Source organism: Crocuta crocuta, unplaced genomic scaffold (genome assembly GCF_008692635.1).
Source record: "Crocuta crocuta isolate KB4526 unplaced genomic scaffold, BGI_CrCroc_1.0 scaffold274, whole genome shotgun sequence".
NCBI lineage: Eukaryota > Metazoa > Chordata > Mammalia > Carnivora > Hyaenidae > Crocuta > Crocuta crocuta.
The window spans coordinates 3,254,014-3,271,591 of NW_027530222.1; the positions used below are offsets into that span (position 1 = coordinate 3,254,014).

At 56.7% G+C, this 17,578-nt stretch overlaps 2 protein-coding genes across 4 annotated transcripts; both read left to right on the forward strand.

Annotated features, from left to right (window-relative positions):
• Positions 1-1,817: 1,817 nt before the first annotated feature.
• Positions 1,818-8,401, forward strand: ATXN7L2 (ataxin 7 like 2). 2 transcript variants are annotated; one of them, XM_077765585.1, is made up of 10 exons: positions 1,831-1,922; positions 2,044-2,148; positions 2,551-2,758; positions 3,070-3,356; positions 3,964-4,046; positions 4,413-4,663; positions 5,473-5,671; positions 5,831-5,952; positions 6,436-7,231; positions 8,253-8,401. In XM_077765585.1, the coding sequence occupies exons 1-10, from the start codon at positions 1,904-1,906 to the stop codon at positions 8,265-8,267; spliced, it is 2,085 nt and encodes a 694-aa protein (XP_077621711.1). In that variant the 5' UTR covers positions 1,831-1,903; the 3' UTR covers positions 8,268-8,401. The 2 variants fall into 2 exon arrangements, with proteins under 2 accessions (XP_077621712.1, XP_077621711.1); XM_077765586.1 differs by lacking the exon at positions 8,253-8,401 and having other exon boundaries at positions 1,818-1,922; positions 6,436-7,327.
• A 1,305-nt stretch (positions 8,402-9,706) lies between these two features.
• On the forward strand, positions 9,707-11,772 carry CYB561D1 (cytochrome b561 family member D1). Of its 2 annotated transcripts, none has more exons than XM_077765589.1 (3): positions 9,707-9,752; positions 10,360-10,397; positions 11,199-11,772. In XM_077765589.1, the coding sequence occupies exons 2-3, from the start codon at positions 10,386-10,388 to the stop codon at positions 11,700-11,702; spliced, it is 516 nt and encodes a 171-aa protein (XP_077621715.1). In that variant the 5' UTR covers positions 9,707-9,752; positions 10,360-10,385; the 3' UTR covers positions 11,703-11,772. The 2 variants fall into 2 exon arrangements, with proteins under 2 accessions (XP_077621715.1, XP_077621714.1); XM_077765588.1 differs by having other exon boundaries at positions 9,718-9,885.
• The last annotated feature ends 5,806 nt before the right edge of the window (positions 11,773-17,578 follow it).

Genomic DNA, 17,578 nt, shown 5'->3' on the forward strand with positions numbered 1-17,578 from the left:
AGTGAGCTGGAAAGGTGGGAGGGAGAGGGGAGGCGTGCCCGCGGNACCCGCCGGGTCCTAGTGCCCGCCTGCTCCGTCACCTTCGCGCCTCCGGGTCCTAGCGCCGGCTCACCGCCCGCAGCCCACCCTGCCCACCTCTGCTTCTGTCGGTGCCCAGTACCTGCCCCCACATCTGCTTGCTTTTATCTTTCTCTTCGCCTGCTGTCCTCTAGCTTCCGCCCCTCCTGCACCTGCCTAGGGCTTTCCCCGTCCGCAACAGTCCTCTCCACGTGTTTCCCACGCACCCCACTTCTGTGCCCCCCTCCCAATCCCCCTTGTTCCTTCGCCTTCTGCCCCACACCTCCTGCTCCTCCTCGGCGTTTGCCTGCCGGTTGCGGTGTTACTGGACCCCCCACCCCGCCGCCCCCTCCGCATTAGTTCGTCGGTCCATCCATCAATCCATCCTCCCTTCCTCCCTCCTTTCGTCCATCCATCCCTCTATGCCTCCGACCCTCAGTCCTTTCCCGGGCCTCTTGCCCTCCCTCTTGGCTCTCTCCCCTGACCCCCCACCTCCTCTAGGCCCCTGAGTGCCTTTAGTAAGCGGGCTGACAGCCCCTTCTGCTGATCTTTGTCTCCTGGGCCCCAGGGGGCACCTGGCCTCGTGGCCTTTGGGGTGACAGCAGGCATCACAGCCCTGAAGAAGTTTGCAAGTGAGAAGAGGTGGAGGAGGAGACCACATGGAGCGGTCTCTGATGACACTTGTTCTCCTCTGAGACATCCAGCTCCCAGCTCCGTTCTGCCCATCACTGCATTTAAACGGACTTAAGAGTGGGAGCTGCCCCTTGTCTCTGGCATGCCTAACCCACTACCCCTCATATCTGGAGATTATGTAAGACTGTCAGTGATCTTCTCATCCTAGAAAGGGGCAAACCTATTAGTAGGCGTTAGAAGCACATCTAAGTGGAAACCCAGGCCACCCCAGGACTGCCCCATGCTGGGTGGGCAAGGATGGGGCCATTGTCAGGGTCTGGGTGCTTTGAGAACCGGAAATGGAATCAGATGGGTTTGGTGACTCAGAATTGATTTTTTTTCCAAGGGACAGGGAGGGGGCGTAGAGGAGGGGAGGGAAGAGGAGTAAGGTAGGGGGATGGGGGAAAGAGCTGCTTTGCACAGCTAAGATGTTTTTGTCATCAACCCAGAAACTGAGGTACAAGGGCAACCCTTGCCCAAAGCTCTCCTAAAGAGGGGAGTGGCTTGCATAGCTGACCAAGGGGACTTTGAAGATGCCATAGGACCCTCGATACAGCAGTTTCTGTGCTCTGTGACCATCCTGTCCATGCTGGACCTGAGAAGCTGGGTGCAACTTTGTCAGTGCCGTGGTAACCCAAGTGGAACAAAACTGCATTCACAGGGTTGGGGTCCTGGGAGAGTATCCGTCTGGTAAGGCACAGAGTAGCAGAAAGGACCCATCTGAGAAATCTCAAGAAAGGACTTGGAGATCTATAGTAAAATGTTAAGGACTGTTTCCCATTAAATGGGGAAACAGGCCCAGAAGGGGATCATATTTACCCACAGTCACTCAACTAGTCCGATTGGAACCCTGAATTGCACCTTGGAGTGAAGGTAGGAGTGAAGGTCCTTTCCATAGGCAAGGTGGCAGGATCCCTCCTAATGGAATCAGCTCATTCCAGAGGTAGCAGTTAAAGGAAGAATGGGTGCTTGAGAATGACCCACTGAAACGTTCTCCAAGTGGTCCTGAGTACCAAGAGTTTGTTAGGGAGGGTGGGCTTCCTATTGTTTGGCTGTCAGTGCTGGTTGGGTAGGAGATGGGGCTTCTGGGGTAGGGGTGGTCCTTCTGAGCTGTGTTTCTCCTCCAGGGTCTGAGTTGGAGGAGAGTAACAAAAACACAAAGAAGTTGGATGCCATGACCCTCATTAAAGAAGGTGGGAATTGACACACATTAGGGCTGGGGCCTGGGACAGATGGGAGTGGGGGGCTTGGTAAGTNCTTACAGGGAAACCCTGGGATCCCCAGCCCCAGTGATAAGGGCTTCTGTCATTGCAGACATGTCCATCTTCGGGCACTGCCCTGCCCATGACGACTTCTATTTGGTTGTGTGTAACCACTGCAGCCAAGTGGTGAAGCCTCAAGCTTTCCAGAAGCACTGCGGTGAGGGGAGCCCTAGGGAGGAGATAGAGGGGACAGGGGAAGGTGGAACACGGAACTCTGAGGTCAGGGTCAGTTGGGAGGTCACTTGGATAATGGAGGAAGGCCTTGGAGATCAGAAGGCCCTGGGGGCGGCTTCAGAGGCATGTGGCGGGTTAGGGTGATTGTTTGAGCAAAATTCTAGCATCTAGCGGAATTAGGGGAAAAGCTAAAAGGTTCAAAAAGCTGGGTCCTAGAATTTTGAGTCTCGAAGACTCAGATTCAGGTGGGGAGATGGCAAATTTAAAATCTAGGCTTGGGAAATCCCAGAGTTTGTATGTGAGTCTGTGAGCAGGGCTAGGAGGTTGGAGAAGGAAGCAGTTTATACCACTCACCTCAATTACTCTCTTCACCTCCTGGTGGCAGAAAGAAGACATGGGCCCCTGAGCAAGCTTTACGCCCGGGCCCCACCCCCACCTCCAGCCCCTGCCAGCTCTCAGAAATGCCATGTAGTGAATGGGCAGGGCCCGGCTTGTAGGGCCCCAGGTTCCACCAAAACCTCCAGGGAGAAGGGCCAGGGGTCCCGGAGCCGTGGCCACCAGCCTCCTGACAAGACACAGAAGGACAACCTCTGGTAAGGAGAGGCTGGAGACTCCCTGAGACCGGCCTTGACCCTGACCCTAGCCCAGGGAGGGGTTAACACAAACAGAGGCAGCTCTGGGGCCATGGGCACTGCTCACAGCAGGAGGCAGCCAGCTCTCCCTGCAGCTCCCTTCCATGTGCTCCAAGCAATATGGAATCCCCTTTTCCCGTGTTCTGCACCCCTGCTGGAGCCCACCCAAATTCCCAAATTCCAGGGCTGGGAAGGAGATGGCTCTGGGCTAGAGTCCAGGGCCCAGGCCCAGCCCCCTGGCCCCCCAGCCCACACCCTCTCTCCATGTGTAGCCTTTTCGTGCCTGTGGTGAATCTGGAGAAGATGTCCAGTCTCCCGAAGCCCGATGGACATGGAATCAGAGTGGCCCCGCCCTCTGCTTTCCTCAGCCAGCCTGGTGGCCTCACCAAGGACTCCCCTGGAAAAACCCCCATGGCACCCCCTTCTAAAGAGCCTCCTGGGAGAGAGAGCATCGAGATGACCCCCAGCGAGGGCCCCAGTCACCGGGCTGAAGGCAGCCCCCCTGAAAAGGAGCCTAGTGGGGCCAGGCTGCCCCCCAAAACCCACCGGAAGATGGCCCGTGAGTAGTCATGGTCTCCGGGGTCAGGAAGGTAGTGTGGGGACCCTTTTGGACTGCTTTGTCCTTGGACCTGATGGAAAGGGGTCAGGAACCAGTGGGCCTGGCCACCACTGGTTGCCAGGGTACAGGAGCCCCTGGGACACCCCTTGATGTGGACACACGCTTGAACTCCTTGCTTTCTAGGAAGCTTCTCTCCAGCCCAGGTCTCCTGATCGAAGCTAAAGGAGCTTATGCCCAAGCAGGTGAAGGTATTCTTCCTCACCCTGGGCTGTTGACCTTTAGCTCTTTTCTCACCTACATCCGGGGTGCCAGACCCCTCCCATCGCTGGTTTCTCTGGCATCCCACATACCTGTGGCTGCTTTTGTTTCTTGATATGTGTTGCCCTGTTTTGGACTTGGCATTGTTAAAGGGAGTGCCTGGGCTGGGAATGGGGATGGGGCTAGTTCTTTTGCCTAGCACAGAGCTACTGGCACCGGGAGGAGTTTTCTCTGGGAGGCTGCAGCCCCGGACTTGAAGGCCAGAGGCTCTTGTGTCTCAGGCCCAGCTCTCCCCAGGCGTTTCCTTGGGAAGTGGCCTTGGGGTTCACAGGAACTGTTTTCCTCACAGGGAAGGAGTGCGACCTCAACAGGCAGTGTGGGGTAATAAACCCAGAGACCAAAAAGATCTGTACGCGCCTGCTGACCTGCAAGGTAATGACAGTCCCACTGCGCCCGTGAGGGAGGACAGCACAGATTCAGGTCCTGGGCAGGGAGAGAAACCGTAGCGTTAGCCAAGACCCAGCTCAGGGGTGGGGGTAAAACCCCAGTGACGCAGGGGAAGGGGAGGCTGCCCCCAGCGGGCCCACTGTGAGAACAGTAGATAGGGGTGGCTCACAGATTGCCCCACTCCAAAGGAAGGTTCTGGACCTTTGGGGGAGTGAAACAAAGACCCACAAAGATACCCACAACCATACCCCAAACCCTCTCTCTCCACTTGCCCAGGCTAGAGCATCCTGCTGCCCCTTACCCCTGCTCAGCTCACAGCCCCTCTCTGCCCTTCACCCTGCTCTATTCTAGATCCACTCGGTGCACCAGCGCCGGGAGGTCCAGGGCCGAGCCAAGGACTTTGATGTGCTAGTGGCAGAACTGAAGGCCAGCTCTCGCAAAGGGGAGTCTCCCAAGGAGAAGAGCCCAGGGCGCAAGGAGCCCACTCTCGAGCGCCCTTCCCAGGAGCCTCCCTCCTCAGTCCCTGTTGCGGCCGCGGCCACCCCCGGCAGCACCTTCTCTGCTCGCGCCAAGCAGACCTACCCATACTGTGCGCTGCCCAGGTGAGTCTAGGATCCAGGCCCCCATCTGGGGACACTTGGTCCGAAGCCATCAGGGACCCCGGGAGATTGCCCCAGGGAGTCGCACTCCACCCTGAGTTGGGGGGATACCTGGGGCCCCTGGCAGTGGTGTGGAAGTAGGGGGCTCCTGGCTTCTAACCCAGCAGACTGTAGCACCTCAGCCTCTCTGTAGCGTGCCGGTCCCAGTGCCTGGGATCAAAACACTTTCCCAGCTGCTTCTAACAGGCCAGAACTTGTAACTGGGGAGCCGAAAGGGTCAGGGTCCTGGGTGAGGCAGTCCTACTGTGTATTCATTCACTGGCCCCTTCGTGTGCAGAGGCTGCGCTGGAGCCCGGGGAGAGCCTGCCTTGCCGAAGGAGACACACACGCATCTCTGCCTGTAACACAAGGGGCAGACGCGAAGCAGGCTCAGCTCGCAGACAGGCTCACAGGAATATGTGATGCGAGAAGGGGGTTGAGAGGATTGACTGGGCTGACCAGAGCTGGGTGCAGTTAAGCTCAGAAGATTTTCTGGAGGAGGCGAATCTGGAGCAGATTTCCCCCGCCCCCCACCTCCAGGAGGCAGGGCCTGGGAAGTGAAGGGGCTGGGGAGAGGATCCCCCGGGAGCTGTGGCCCCTGAACTTTCCAGCTCTTACTCTGTGAGCTCCCTTCCTGTCCTCCTTCCTCTTTGTCTGACTGCCCAGCAGGGTGTCCGCCCTGGCTTTTTGAGCTTGGCCGGTTCAGGGACACCCCACCCTGACCCACTCCCGTCTCCGTCTCATGGCCCTCACATCCCCTTTGGCCCTTCTAGGTCCCGGGCCTCTTCTGAGAGTGAGTTGGATGATGAAGGCCCCTGTGGTGGTGATGGGGACCCAGGCCTGTTCCCCTTTCCCCTGCCCCGGGGTGGGGCCCAGGCCTCCAGCGAGGAGAGTGAGGAGGAGGGGACATCTGACGACCTCCACCTCCCCCCTGACTGCCATTATGCAACCCGGCCCCCGCGGCCACAGGCGGTAAGGACCTGGGGCCAGGGACCTGGGGCGGGGGGGTGGCCCAGCCCTCCTGGCCCACAGCGTGGGGAGGAGGTCAGATCCCTTGTACAGGAGCCCTCCCTGCATCCCAGGCCCTGCTAACCATGGGAAGCTAACCCCTTCACTTCCTTCTGCCTCTAGTTCTGCACCTTTGGGAGTCGGCTGGTGAGTCCAGGATGTTACGTGTTTAGCCGCCGGCTGGACCGGTTCTGCTCAGCACTGAGCTCCATGCTGGAACGGCACCTCAGCTCACACATGTGGAAGTGAGTCTCTTTGGCCCAGAACTTCCCTCCCTAACCTCAAGCCCCAGACATACATGGGCTCCAGAAGCCCTGACTCTTCTCACATACCTATGGATGTGGTTTGGCCGTTTGTCAGGAAGACCCAGATGGAATGAACAGGAGGTGGGGAAACTCGGCAGCCTGAAGCCGGGCTAAGACAGGGCATGGGTGGGTGGTCTGGGAGCGAATCTCTCAGCCATCACTTCCAGTACCTCTTGGGTGACTAAGGATAGGAGATGTCCAAACTGAAATTTGAAATGAGGTTCTTAATGGGCCTGTACACTAGTTCTTTCCTGCCCTTCCCTGTGCTTTCTTCCTAACCCTCAGTTCCAGTGTCTCCCAGCAGATGGCAGCAAGGCCGGGGCTCTGTGGGCCATTTCTAGGTGGGGCACAGAGACTGGTGCGTGTTGGTAGGGACGGCCTCTTGTTTGCTGGGCATCACAGTGAGCTCTCTTTCTGCTGCAGGAAGATCCCACCGGCGGCTGAGCCTCCACCCCACCTTGTCAGCTCCCCACTCTCTGCTCCCCTGAGCCCGTCCTCTACGGGCAGCTGCCCCCGCCTCCCTGGCCCACCCCTCAGACCCGCCTGCCCAGCCTCCACGCCCCCCGCCAAGGACAGCCTGGTCCCCAGCTACCCTGCAGGCTCCCCCAGCGTGGCAGCTGCCTGCAGCCAGGCGGAGTGCATAGGCGGCAGCCAGGCCATCACCTCACCACTGCCCGCCAACACGCCGTCCCCATCCTTCAGCAAACTCCCGCCTTCGAAGGCCAGCAAGTCGTCCAAAGGCAAGGACGGGGCTGAGGTGGAGGCCCCTTCTCGGAAGCGAAAGTTATCCTCAGGCCCCACTACTTTCAAACGGACCTGCATCCTGGACCCCCCTGGAAAAGGCAAACCCTCTGGCTGCCGGGGCCTCTCGGCCAAGACGAAAACAGCCCTGGGCATGGGGCTTAATGGGACAGTGGGGCCGAGAGTGAAGCGGGCAGGGCCCCTGGACTGCCGGGGCTCCCCTCATCAGCCCCCTACACCAGTCAAGGCTTCTCAGCTGGACAACCGGGGCACGGCTGGACACCCAGCCAAGGCCTTGCCCACCAACTGCCTCTCTGAGGAGGAGGTAGCCAAGAAGCGGAAAAACCTGGCCACTTACTGCCGGCCAGTGAAGGCCAAGCACTGCCAGGCTGGTGCCCCTCCTGATGCGGCCTGTTCTGTGCGCCGCAAGAAGCCGGGTCCAGCCATGGCCTTTGAGGAGAAGTGTTCTACACTGAAGGTACCAGCCCAGCTCCCTGAAGAGCACGGGCAGGGAAAAGTCAGGATGGACCAGGGTAGAATACACAGTGGGAACCTGACACAGAGAAGGTGCTAAGTAAATGTGTAGGGAAGGGATGAAAGAGGAATTTGAGAGAGTTCCTGGGCCACCTTCTCTAGGGAGAGGTAGGTCAGCTCTTCAAAAGGTAACCCAGCTTTTGTTTGATGGGTCTTCCTCCATCTCCAGCCCTCTCCCTTGAGCTAAGGAGATGCTGCCTCTCCCCTGCCCCCACAGCCGCTTCTGTTTTCATCAAAGGGCCACTTTCTGAATTGGCTGTGGCCCTCGCACCAGGAACTAGGGCTACCCCTGTCCCCTGGAGGAAAGGCACTTGGACTCCATGAACTCTGATGGGAAAGGTTTGGGCAGTGGGGTTGAGCCTGGGTTGCTGAGTGGTGGCCCCACACGCGGGGCAGCAGGGTGGGTGGGCTGGTCCAGTTCATTGGTTGTGCCTCTGGGCATCGGGGCATCCAAGGGCAGGGACCCCCCCAAGGTCCACACATGCACACGTGCCCACCTTGTGCATGTGCCCACTTCCAGGTTTTCAGGGGCCGGGTGAGTTTCCCAGGGTTTCTGATAAAGCCAGCAGCTAGGCTTATGTGCCTCTGCTGATGCAGCCCTGGAGTAGTCTATTGTGGGCTAGCTACCCGGTCTCAGCCAGGAGGGACTTCCTGGCAGGGGAAAGGTGACGCCCTTCCGGTTCAGGCGCGGTCAGGTGCACACCAAATCCTCCGGTGCCCACGGGAGCGGGTGTTGGGCCGTGCCCCACGTGTGTGTGCATGTGTGCATGGGTGTTCTCAGGCTGTCCCTGCTGGGCTGGCCTTCATCTTCCCACTCACCCAGCCTCCCTTGCCATCCCAGCAGGTGGAAAACAAGCTTTAGCTCTAATGGTACACATAGTTCAGTGGGTTGGAGGCCTGCTAGCCAGCCCCCCCCCCTCCAACCCCCCAGCCTGACCGTGTCTCTTGTCTCTTGTCTTCTGCAGTCTAAAGCCCATTAACGAGAAAGTGCCTGCCCGCTGCGATGGAGCCGCCAGCACCTCCTCCCCTCCAGATCCGGGCCCCAGGCTGCTGCCGCTTTTTATAACTTTATATTATTTTTTTTAAGAAAAAAAACCTCTTTAAAATACCTCAAGACTGTCTCCCTGTTCTGTTGCTGTTAAGAAAATGTAAAAACAGAAGCATAGGAGAGGAAGGAAAAAGATGTAATAAAATGAGCGTCCTTGCTGTCCCCATCCGCACCCCGGGAGGCGGAGATGATAGGCAGCCAGACTCCAGCTCCCATCTCTTGCCTGCAGAAGTCTCTTACGCTCTTATATTTTTGTCCTTCTCAACAGTGTGGAAACGGCTGGGGTCTGTGTCACGGGGGCAGTCCTCTCACCAGAGAAGATGATGAGGCATATGGCCCTTGAGTGAGCAAGCCTAGCCAGTCTTTGTCCCAGAGATGACTCGAGTCCCACAGGGAAGGGAAACCTGACAGGGTGGGGAGCCATACCTCTGGCTCTACTCACAGGTCTTTGCCCTGAGGGTCTGTGGGAGTCAGCCAGGGCCCCTTTCCAGTCTTCCAGCAACCCTGAGCCTCCATCCTGGCTCTGAATTATTGCCTCAGTCTCTTCAGTTGTTCCTGCCCTTCCCGCCTCTCACTTCGCAGCCTTATTTTCCCAACCACTTGGGGAGCTCGAACTGAGTTGGTAACTGCTCTAAGGATGCCTGTGATTTCTGTGGGACAGCCTGTTTTGGTCTCTCTGCCCATGGCCTGTGGGTTTGCCCTTCTGGAAGGGGTAAGGTCTCTCCCAGGTAGGCTTCCTTAAGGTGAACCACACCTTTTTGGAGGCAGGAAAGGGAAAGGTATGATCACTTAACAGAGCTTCTGGTGTGGGAGGCAGCAGGAATGTGGGAGGACCTGGTCCCTCAGGATCACCTGGCTCCCTGGGCCTAAGCAGGCGGTGTGGAGGTGGGAAGGGCTGGGAGTGCCCTAGTTCTTCCCTTAAGCTCACTGGAGACTAGAGCGTGTCCCTCCTTTGGTCCCCAAACCTGAACTCACCAGGCACAGGGCACTATTTTTTGGCCTTGTCCTTTCCGTCTCCTTGCTTTTAGGCAGAAAAGACTCCCTTATTCCCTTAGCAAGACAGAAGGGCTGGCAGGAGAGTGTAGGCAGGCGGAGAAATCCAGGTTTCTAGAAGACTGTTCAAACCACTGGTTTCACACTCTTGGTTCAGTGTCCGAAGTTTATGATTGGAGTTTGGGCGGAATCACTTGCCATAAGTGTAATTTCCACAGGCTACTTGAGGCGCAAGTCCTTGTGGACAGAAAAGTGCAAATGAAGTTGACCGAAGAAACCAGGCTGGCAGCCGGCTGTCGGGTCCCCTTGTGCCCCCGGGACTCTCTAGGGGGCCGACGCGCTTTCCCCCCAGCCCACAGAGGGCGCTGTGGGCGAGNTCTAGCAGCTGTGAGTGTGCGCGGCCCGGGCCATGCAGCCACTGGAGGTAGGTCTGGTTCCCGCTCCAGCGAGGGAGCCGAGACTGACCCGCTGGCTGCGGAGAGGCAGTGGGATCTTGGCGCACCTGGTAGCTTTGGGCTTCACCATCTTTCTGACTGTGCTGTCCCGGCCGGGAACCAGTGAGTGTGCGAGGCGAGGCGGGGCCAGGAAAGGGGGCGGAGCCGGGATGCTGGAGGAGCTGCGCCTGGAGCACTCCGAGACCTGGCGTGGGGACCCCCGCGGTCGGGGGGTGGGGGGGGGCGGGCGNCGGCCCTGGGTGCTGGGGTGGAGAGGCAGACACTGAACTGAACTCAGTTCATCCGAAGCAGAGACCCTCATAGAGAATACTAGCAAAGAAAGCCAAGGTCCGTTCTAGGACTGGGCTGACAGCTGCGAGGTGCCGAATGGGGAACCCAGGCCAAATTGGTGTATACTTGTCCCCTTGGCTGGTCAACGTAAGGCCCCTTGGCTGCTCCACTTTGCACGGAGTTCCTGATTGGAGCTGGGGATAGCACAGTGACCTTTCCCCTGTAGCCGGATTATTTGGGCTCCAGCCAGCCACAGGGGCAGAAACAATGGTGCCCAACCGTCAGTCTGTTCTCTTTGATTCTTAGGTCTTTTCTCCTGGCACCCTGTATTCATGGCCTTGGCGGTGAGTTTGGGCTTCTTTTCTGCAGCTGATTCGTTCTAATATGCCCCTAGGGAAGCATCCAGCCTTCCGAAGGCGCAGCTTTTCTGAGGCTCAGAGAGGTGGGGGGCAAGAGGGAGGGCTCCATCTTTCCCTGCAACCTCTGATTGGGAGACATAGAGGGCTGGGCTGTAGTTAGTGCCAAGTGGTTTAAGGGGGTTGGGAGAGTATGCTTTCTCCCCTAGGGTCTGAAAAGAGGAAGTAGAAGGGGTGTTGTCCAGTCACACACACACACACACACACACACACCCGCCACTCCCCTGCCCCTTCAACATTCAGAAAGAATTTTTTTTTTAATGTTTATTTTTGAGAGAGACACCACGAGCGGGGTAGGGGCAGAGGGAGAGGGAGACAGAGAATGGGAAGCAGGCTCCAGCCTCTGAGCTGTCAGCACAGAGCCAGATGCCGGACTCGAACAAGATCATGAGCTGAGCCGAAGTCGGACGCTTAACTGAGCCACCCAGGCACTCCCGGGAAGAAGTTTAACATTTGCTAAAGATTTGCTTAACATTGGTCAAGAAGTGGGAATCATTGCCTGTGGAGGAGGAAGAGGTGGGGCGTGGATATCAGCCTGAGTGATAAGACTTCCCCTCAAGTGTTGATTCCCTATTGTGCCCAGAAATGCTGGCCTGTGATGCAGGAGGTCCCGGTGGGAGTTCTTTAGCCCCCATCTTTGTCCTCCCTGTTTGGATGTATGAGAGCACCCCCTTTTTCTTAGGCCTCCAAGCTGGCCTGAGGCTCACCGGCCCTCTCCTGTGTTCACAGTTCTGCCTCTGTATGGCAGAGGCCATCCTGCTCTTCTCGCCTGAGCACTCCCCGTTCTTCTTCTGCTCCCGAAAGGCCCGGATACGACTTCACTGGGCAGGACAGAGCCTTGCCATCCTCTGTGCAGCCCTGGGCCTGGGCTTCATCATCTCCAGCAGGACCCGCAGTGAGCTGCCCCACCTGGTGTCCTGGCATAGCTGGGTAGGGGCTCTGACACTGCTGGCCACTAGTGGTCAGGCACTGTGTGGGCTCTGCCTCCTCTGTCCTCGAGCAGCCAGGGTCTCAAGGGTGGCTCGCCTCAAGCTCTACCATTTGACTTGTGGACTGGTGGTCTACCTGATGGCTACAGGAACGGTGTTCCTAGGCATGTACTCAGTGTGGTTCCAGGCCCAGATCAAAGGTACAGCCTGGTACCTGTGCCTGGCACTGCCCCTCTATCCGGCCCTGGTGATCATGCACCAAATCTCCAGCTCCTACTTGCCAAAGAAGAAAATGGAAATGTAAGTTCCTCTGAACTCTGAATGTAGGTGAGACACTTACCTGGGACTTAAATGTTTCCTCTGGTGACCTTCAAGGGATCCACTTCTTGTGCTTCTTAGCTGGGCCAGGGGCCGCAGAAACGCAAACTGCTATTGCTGATGACGATCCACGGGGCCAAAATGGGGAAATATACTGGGTGCAAGTGGAAGGTGATTGGGGTGGGGGCTTGGTCCTGAAGCCTCCACTCTTGATGGGAGACAGAAGTGTTGGGTGGCGGTGGTGTGGTGTGGTGTGGTGTGGATGGAGAGTTGGGTTACGGTAACTTATGAATGAGCACAATGGCTCTTTGGGTCTGTTTGAGAAAGCAGTGTGGAGACAGCCCATGGGTTATGGTTCCTGTAGGCTCTAATGTGCAACCGTAGGCAAGTCACATGTCTCAGGACCTCAGTTTCCATATCTGTGTCATGGGTGAGTTTCTAAACAATCTCCTAATATTCAGTGTCTGGCAGGTTGATGCCACAGAACACTCTCCCCGCTTCAGAATGGTGGCTGGACCGCTAAGCAGACTCAGGATATGATTCACACAATTGTTATTCTCTTATCCCTCTGAAGGGACAGGTCTGCCCTTGTGGCCTTCCAGGAATCTGTGCCGATTTGGCCCCTGGACTAGGGCACAGAAGGTCAGGCACTGTGGAAAGAAGGGTCCCGTGTGAGGCTCTCTTGAACTCCAAGACAGTAAAGGCACTAAAGTCACTTTAAAGCTTTTGAAGGAGCAGAAGGGCATTGGCGTAACCAAGCCTGTGGCTCCTGGCTGGGCGTCTCAGCTCAGTTAAGAACTTCCTCCAGCCCACCTCCGAATCTAGGCTTGAGGGCCTGCAGGACGTGGGTTTGTACCTTCCTCTGACATGCGTTCTCAGTGGAAAGTAGTCCTGAGCACCTCATGTTTGCCCTGCCTAGGGCTCACATCTCGCCTTAGCACGTAGCTTTGGGGCGGTATTCTGAAACTTTTAGAACAAAATAAGAGCTAAGGGAGAGGGGTAGGGCTTTTCTGATCTGGGGAAAACGAAGTCCCCCTGGTTCCCCTTCTCAGCTAAGCTTTTCTCAGTTGCGGTCTCTTGCCAGCTCTGTGGTCTAGCAGGGGGCTGAGTTTGGTGCCAGTTGGCAAGAAAGGGCTGGGCCCTCTTCCCTGCAGAGACCCCTCATTCCAAACTGAAGGTAGTTCCTCAGACCGCTCCCAGGGGTGAGGGCTGGATGCCAGGCTGGTTAACTGTGACCTGGCTTGGTCGGGGAGATGGGACCTTAAGATCATGGCCAGGACTGAAGACGGCCAAGCCAGTAAAGCTGATGTTGAGGCAAGCAGAGACAGCTCAGGGGACACTCTGGGAGGCCTGGGTATAGGGGCTGGAGCTCCAGGTCCCAGGAGAAGGGTAGGAGTTCCTGGATGGCAATAATTTAGACATCCCAGGTCTTCCTAAGATGTAAGACCTCCCTGGCCGGGCAACTCGGAAGCAGGGAGGTTGGTACGATTTAACAGCCCAGGAATTGGGACTGCAAGGGCACGAGCATCCTCTGAGGGGATCTCACTGGGTCATAGCATCTCCAGGAGCTCTCCAGACCCAGAGCATCTAAAGGGGGTTGCTCAGAGGGTGATTGTACCTGTCTCCTTGCCTGCTCTTCTCTCTCAAACTACCCAATGTGGACTGAATGTGGAGGAGATGGTTCCTGGGGCATTCTTACCTAGGGTCACTTGGATTAGGGACTTCATCTCCTCCCCCCCCCCCCCCCCCACCACCCNTGAGCCAAGCAGGCAGTGCCATAAAGCCTGAGCCTGCCTGAGGTGTTGCCTCCTCCCAGGTGGTGCGGGGGCTGGTGGGCGGGCAGGCAGGCGGGCTGACAGCCGGCAGTTTGCGTGGGCTGTGCCAGCTGATGTCTATTCCCAGCCCTCGGAGGAAGGGGGAAGTCATTTATATTCTGCAGGAGGAAGGGGCCCCAGCTGTCACCTCTCTGACCAGGAGGCCTGGAGGGCAAGGGCACAGGGCTGAGAGGAGGGCACAGGTGGTCTTCTGCTTAGCCTGACTGCAGTATAGGGAGTAGGTCACCAGGAGGAGCCCTTCTTCCCGGTTGGCCAGATTGTGGGGGGACTTCCCGCCCCCCTTCTCTGCATCTCCATCACCACCTGCCCTCACATCCTGGGCCAGCAGCTGGACAACCATTAGACCTCAGTGCCAGGGCACTCTTCCTCCAGCTGGGATCTCGGTGGCTGCCTGCTACATATGCCTCCTGCTTGTGTCTTTCCTCCTCCCTACACCCTCTGTTCCTCCCACCTCTCTGTGTCTCCCCATCTGGGATGTTAGCTGGGCCCCTCGGCAATGAGGCCTTGCTTCTTAGGGGAAGCAGCGAACGGCTGCCCTTTTGCCCTTGTTCCCTGGCTAGGAAAAGCTGCTAGTAGTCAGCCTGTACTGCCTGTAAAAAAAAAAAANAAGAAAAAAAAAAAAAGCATGTCATTTGCACAAATTTGCATATCAGGCTCACTAAGACTTGATTCCAAATATGATATTTTAAACTCAACCTTGAGGACATTAGAAATGTAGATGTCTTTTGTAACCAAATCCAAATGGTAACAGGATTACCAGTCTGGGTTCAGAGCCCCCCCACCCCCAGTCCCCATCTATCCTGTAACCACTCCCCTGGAGCCCCACCAGGGCTGGGCTTGGTGTTGAATGGCAGGAGCCCTGTGTCTGGGGAATTCTTCCAGCCTCACCTTCTTGGCTGTTCAGCTGCATCAGAGGTAGGCCGCTATCCTTGCCAGCCTGTTTCTCCTCTCCCTACCATGTCACGGGACAGACTGCCCATCCCAGTCCCTGACACCGGAGTCCTGTCCCTTCTTTCTCCTGGTCTCCACCCTTCCACCCCCAGGCATGGCTGCTCTGGGTCTTGTTTTTCAAACCTCACCGTGGGAGATCCAGACCTCCTCCCTGAGCCAGCTGGCTGCTGTGCCGAGGCCTGTTCAGAGTTAATAATAATCATTAGCCGCACTGTGCTGGGGCCTTTCAGCTCCAGGGCCCTAGGCACTTGCAGGCTGAGCCAGCCAGCCCTCACCCCCTCCTCCTGGGCAGCTAGAGTGTAATGGAATGGAGAGGGCCTGGTCAGAGTCTCACTTCCTAGCCATGGCTTGAGGCTGCCTTCCTCTGGGAGTGGGCCCTGAGCTTCCTCCGAGTATATTACCACGGCCCTTCCACCTGACAAAGATCAAGACGTGGGGAACATAGCGTAGGCTCCCCTGAGAGCAGCCGTGGCGATTGCTGACCTTGAACCTCCAGTACTCTTGTCCTTCCTTCTGTTACCTGTCATAACTTCCAGAGGACACCCCTGGTCCTGATGCCCCAATCTCAGCATTTCTGGTCAGATTGCTTCTTAGGGGAAGCAATCCCTCAGGGAGCAGGGAGGCTTCCGGTTAGTGCTCCGCTGCTCCTGTATCCGGTGGACGGAAGGGCCTGTGTATCATGCGGTGAGAAGTGCACTGATCTGGGAGCCGGGAGAGCTGCGGTCTACATTTGCTCAGCTCCTAACACTGGTGTGGCTGTGGGCAAATTGCTTACTGCCTGACCTACCTCACAGGGATGTTGTGAGGGTTTGATGAGAGAATGCATGTTAACAGGCATTGAAAAGTCCAAAGCATTAAACAAATGTAAACAGGTGATAGTATGTTCTTGTCCTTGACTCTCTCACTCAGTCTGGCTCTGGGTTTGATGCTTCTTTTAGGGAAGCAATAAATAGTTATGGATAAGATGCTTAGAGGACCCAAGTCCCCGACAGCTTGTGTTGTCAGCCATCCCCAGAGTGCGCACACCCAGAGTGTGCACGCGCGCGCGCACACACACACACACACACACACACACACTTCCTCNAGTGTAATGGAATGGAGAGGGCCTGGTCAGAGTCTCACTTCCTAGCCATGGCTTGAGGCTGCCTTCCTCTGGGAGTGGGCTCTGAGCTTCCTCCGAGTATATTACTACGGCCCTTCCACCTGACAAAGATCAAGACGTGGGGAACACAGCGTAGGCTCCCCTGAGAGCAGCCGTGGCGATTGCTGACCTTGAACCTCCAGTACTCTTGTCCTTCCTTCTGTTACCTGTCATAACTTCCAGAGGACACCCCTGGTCCTGATGCCCCAATCTCAGCATTTCTGGTCAGATTGCTTCTTAGGGGAAGCAATCCCTCAGGGAGCAGGGAGGCTTCCGGTTAGTGCTCCGCTGCTCCTGTATCCGGTGGACGGAAGGGCCTGTGTATCATGCGGTGAGAAGTGCACTGATCTGGGAGCCGGGAGAGCTGCGGTCTACATTTGCTCAGCTCCTAACACTGGTGTGGCTGTGGGCAAATTGCTTACTGCCTGACCTACCTCACAGGGATGTTGTGAGGGTTTGATGAGAGAATGCATGTTAACAGGCATTGAAAAGTCCAAAGCATTAAACAAATGTAAACAGGTGATAGTATGTTCTTGTCCTTGACTCTCTCACTCAGTCTGGCTCTGGGTTTGATGCTTCTTTTAGGGAAGCAATAAATAGTTATGGATAAGATGCTTAGAGGACCCAAGTCCCCGACAGCTTGTGTTGTCAGCCATCCCCAGAGTGCGCACACCCAGAGTGTGCACGCGCGCGCGCACACACACACACACACACACACTTCCTCCTTCCAGATGCAAGGTCAGCTCTCATCCACTCCTGTCAGGAAAGCCACCAAGGTTATGACCCTGCAAAGCCAGCCCTCGGTGCTGCTGGTTTCAAACATGGGGCTGTAAATCCGGAAAGCAGTGCAGCTGTCTCCTCACCCAGCCTGAAGGTCCTGGAGCTGGCCTGTCGGAATCTCCCCTACCTAACTGCGCTGCTGAGGGAAAAGTGGAGAGCACAAGCCAGGGAGGCAGGAGCAATAATAGTAAGGGACACAACCCTGACTCTCCGGTTTCCCCTGTAGCCCAGGCTGAGCAAGGCCCGCCTCAGGCCCTCATGCCAGGCTCTGGAGATGCAGAGACGACACATGGCCCCTAGCTTGTTCGCTGGTTTTTTTCTCTTTCCTTGTTATAGGCTCTTGGAGTAGGATCACAGTCCCCTCCTCCTCAGAGGACTTTATTGGAATTAAAACACACACACACACACACCCCATGACAGCAGTTCTATTTAAATGTTAAATTAGGGGAAGGATACTTTCTATTCCATTTGAGAACTGCCAGCAGTCTGCTGGGAGCGCACAGAGATGCACAGAGAGAGGCAGGGACCACAGCAGTGCGGAGGCTCCAGTATTCAATTTTTTATCTTAATTGTTTCTTCCTATCTTGGGATCCAGCAGTGAGACACTCATCAGGCGCTGGGGGCAGAACCTCGGCAGTTCCCACCAGCACAGGCGCAGAGCAGATACAGGGCACATACGGCAGGACAGGGCCCCCGGCGCTGCCCTGGAGGGTGGTTTGAAGTAGACAGTCCCCAGCGCTGGGCTAAGCTGAGAGCGGACCCAAGTTACACCCAGTAAGACAGCGTCCCCGCTAGATATCCACCCAGAAGGCCTGGCTCGTCACCAGTGTGCAGGGAATAGGAGTCCCAGTTTTTAATCTACCCACTATTGTCAGGATTTCCCAGATGATTTTCTTAACCTCTGCTAAAAGCAGATTAAATAGCTACTTCAGGCCATTCTGTGGTACCAGAGGATTCAACTCTTTGTCTCACTGAGTATACATGAGGGGCCCCCAGCACCCCTCTCTTTAAAGCAGGTTGTGAGTTATCTCACCGGGCTTTCTAAGGATGCCCGGGACTGAGCTGGGCCTTTCCAGCTAGCCCCCACCCAAAGCAGACTACAGCCAAGTGAGGGAGCAGTGGGAGGTGAGGGAAAAGCACCTAGTTTTGTCCGGC

What these genes read in the sequence shown, in the direction of transcription:
- ATXN7L2 (XM_077765586.1), top strand. An exon ending in AGCTTTCCAGAAGCACTGCG is followed by an intron (nt 2,149 to 2,550) that starts GTGAGGGGAGCC and finishes TCCTGGTGGCAG; the next exon opens with AAAGAAGACATGGGCCCCTG. An exon ending in CTCAGCTCACACATGTGGAA is followed by an intron (nt 5,953 to 6,435) that starts GTGAGTCTCTTT and finishes TTTCTGCTGCAG; the next exon opens with GAAGATCCCACCGGCGGCTG.
- CYB561D1 (XM_077765588.1), top strand. Translation starts at nt 9,738, where the DNA reads ATGCAGCCACTGGAGGTAGGTCTGGTTCCCGCTCCAGCGAGGGAGCCG. An exon ending in GCTGTCCCGGCCGGGAACCA is followed by an intron (nt 9,886 to 10,359) that starts GTGAGTGTGCGA and finishes TTTGATTCTTAG; the next exon opens with GTCTTTTCTCCTGGCACCCT. An exon ending in CTGTATTCATGGCCTTGGCG is followed by an intron (nt 10,398 to 11,198) that starts GTGAGTTTGGGC and finishes CTGTGTTCACAG; the next exon opens with TTCTGCCTCTGTATGGCAGA.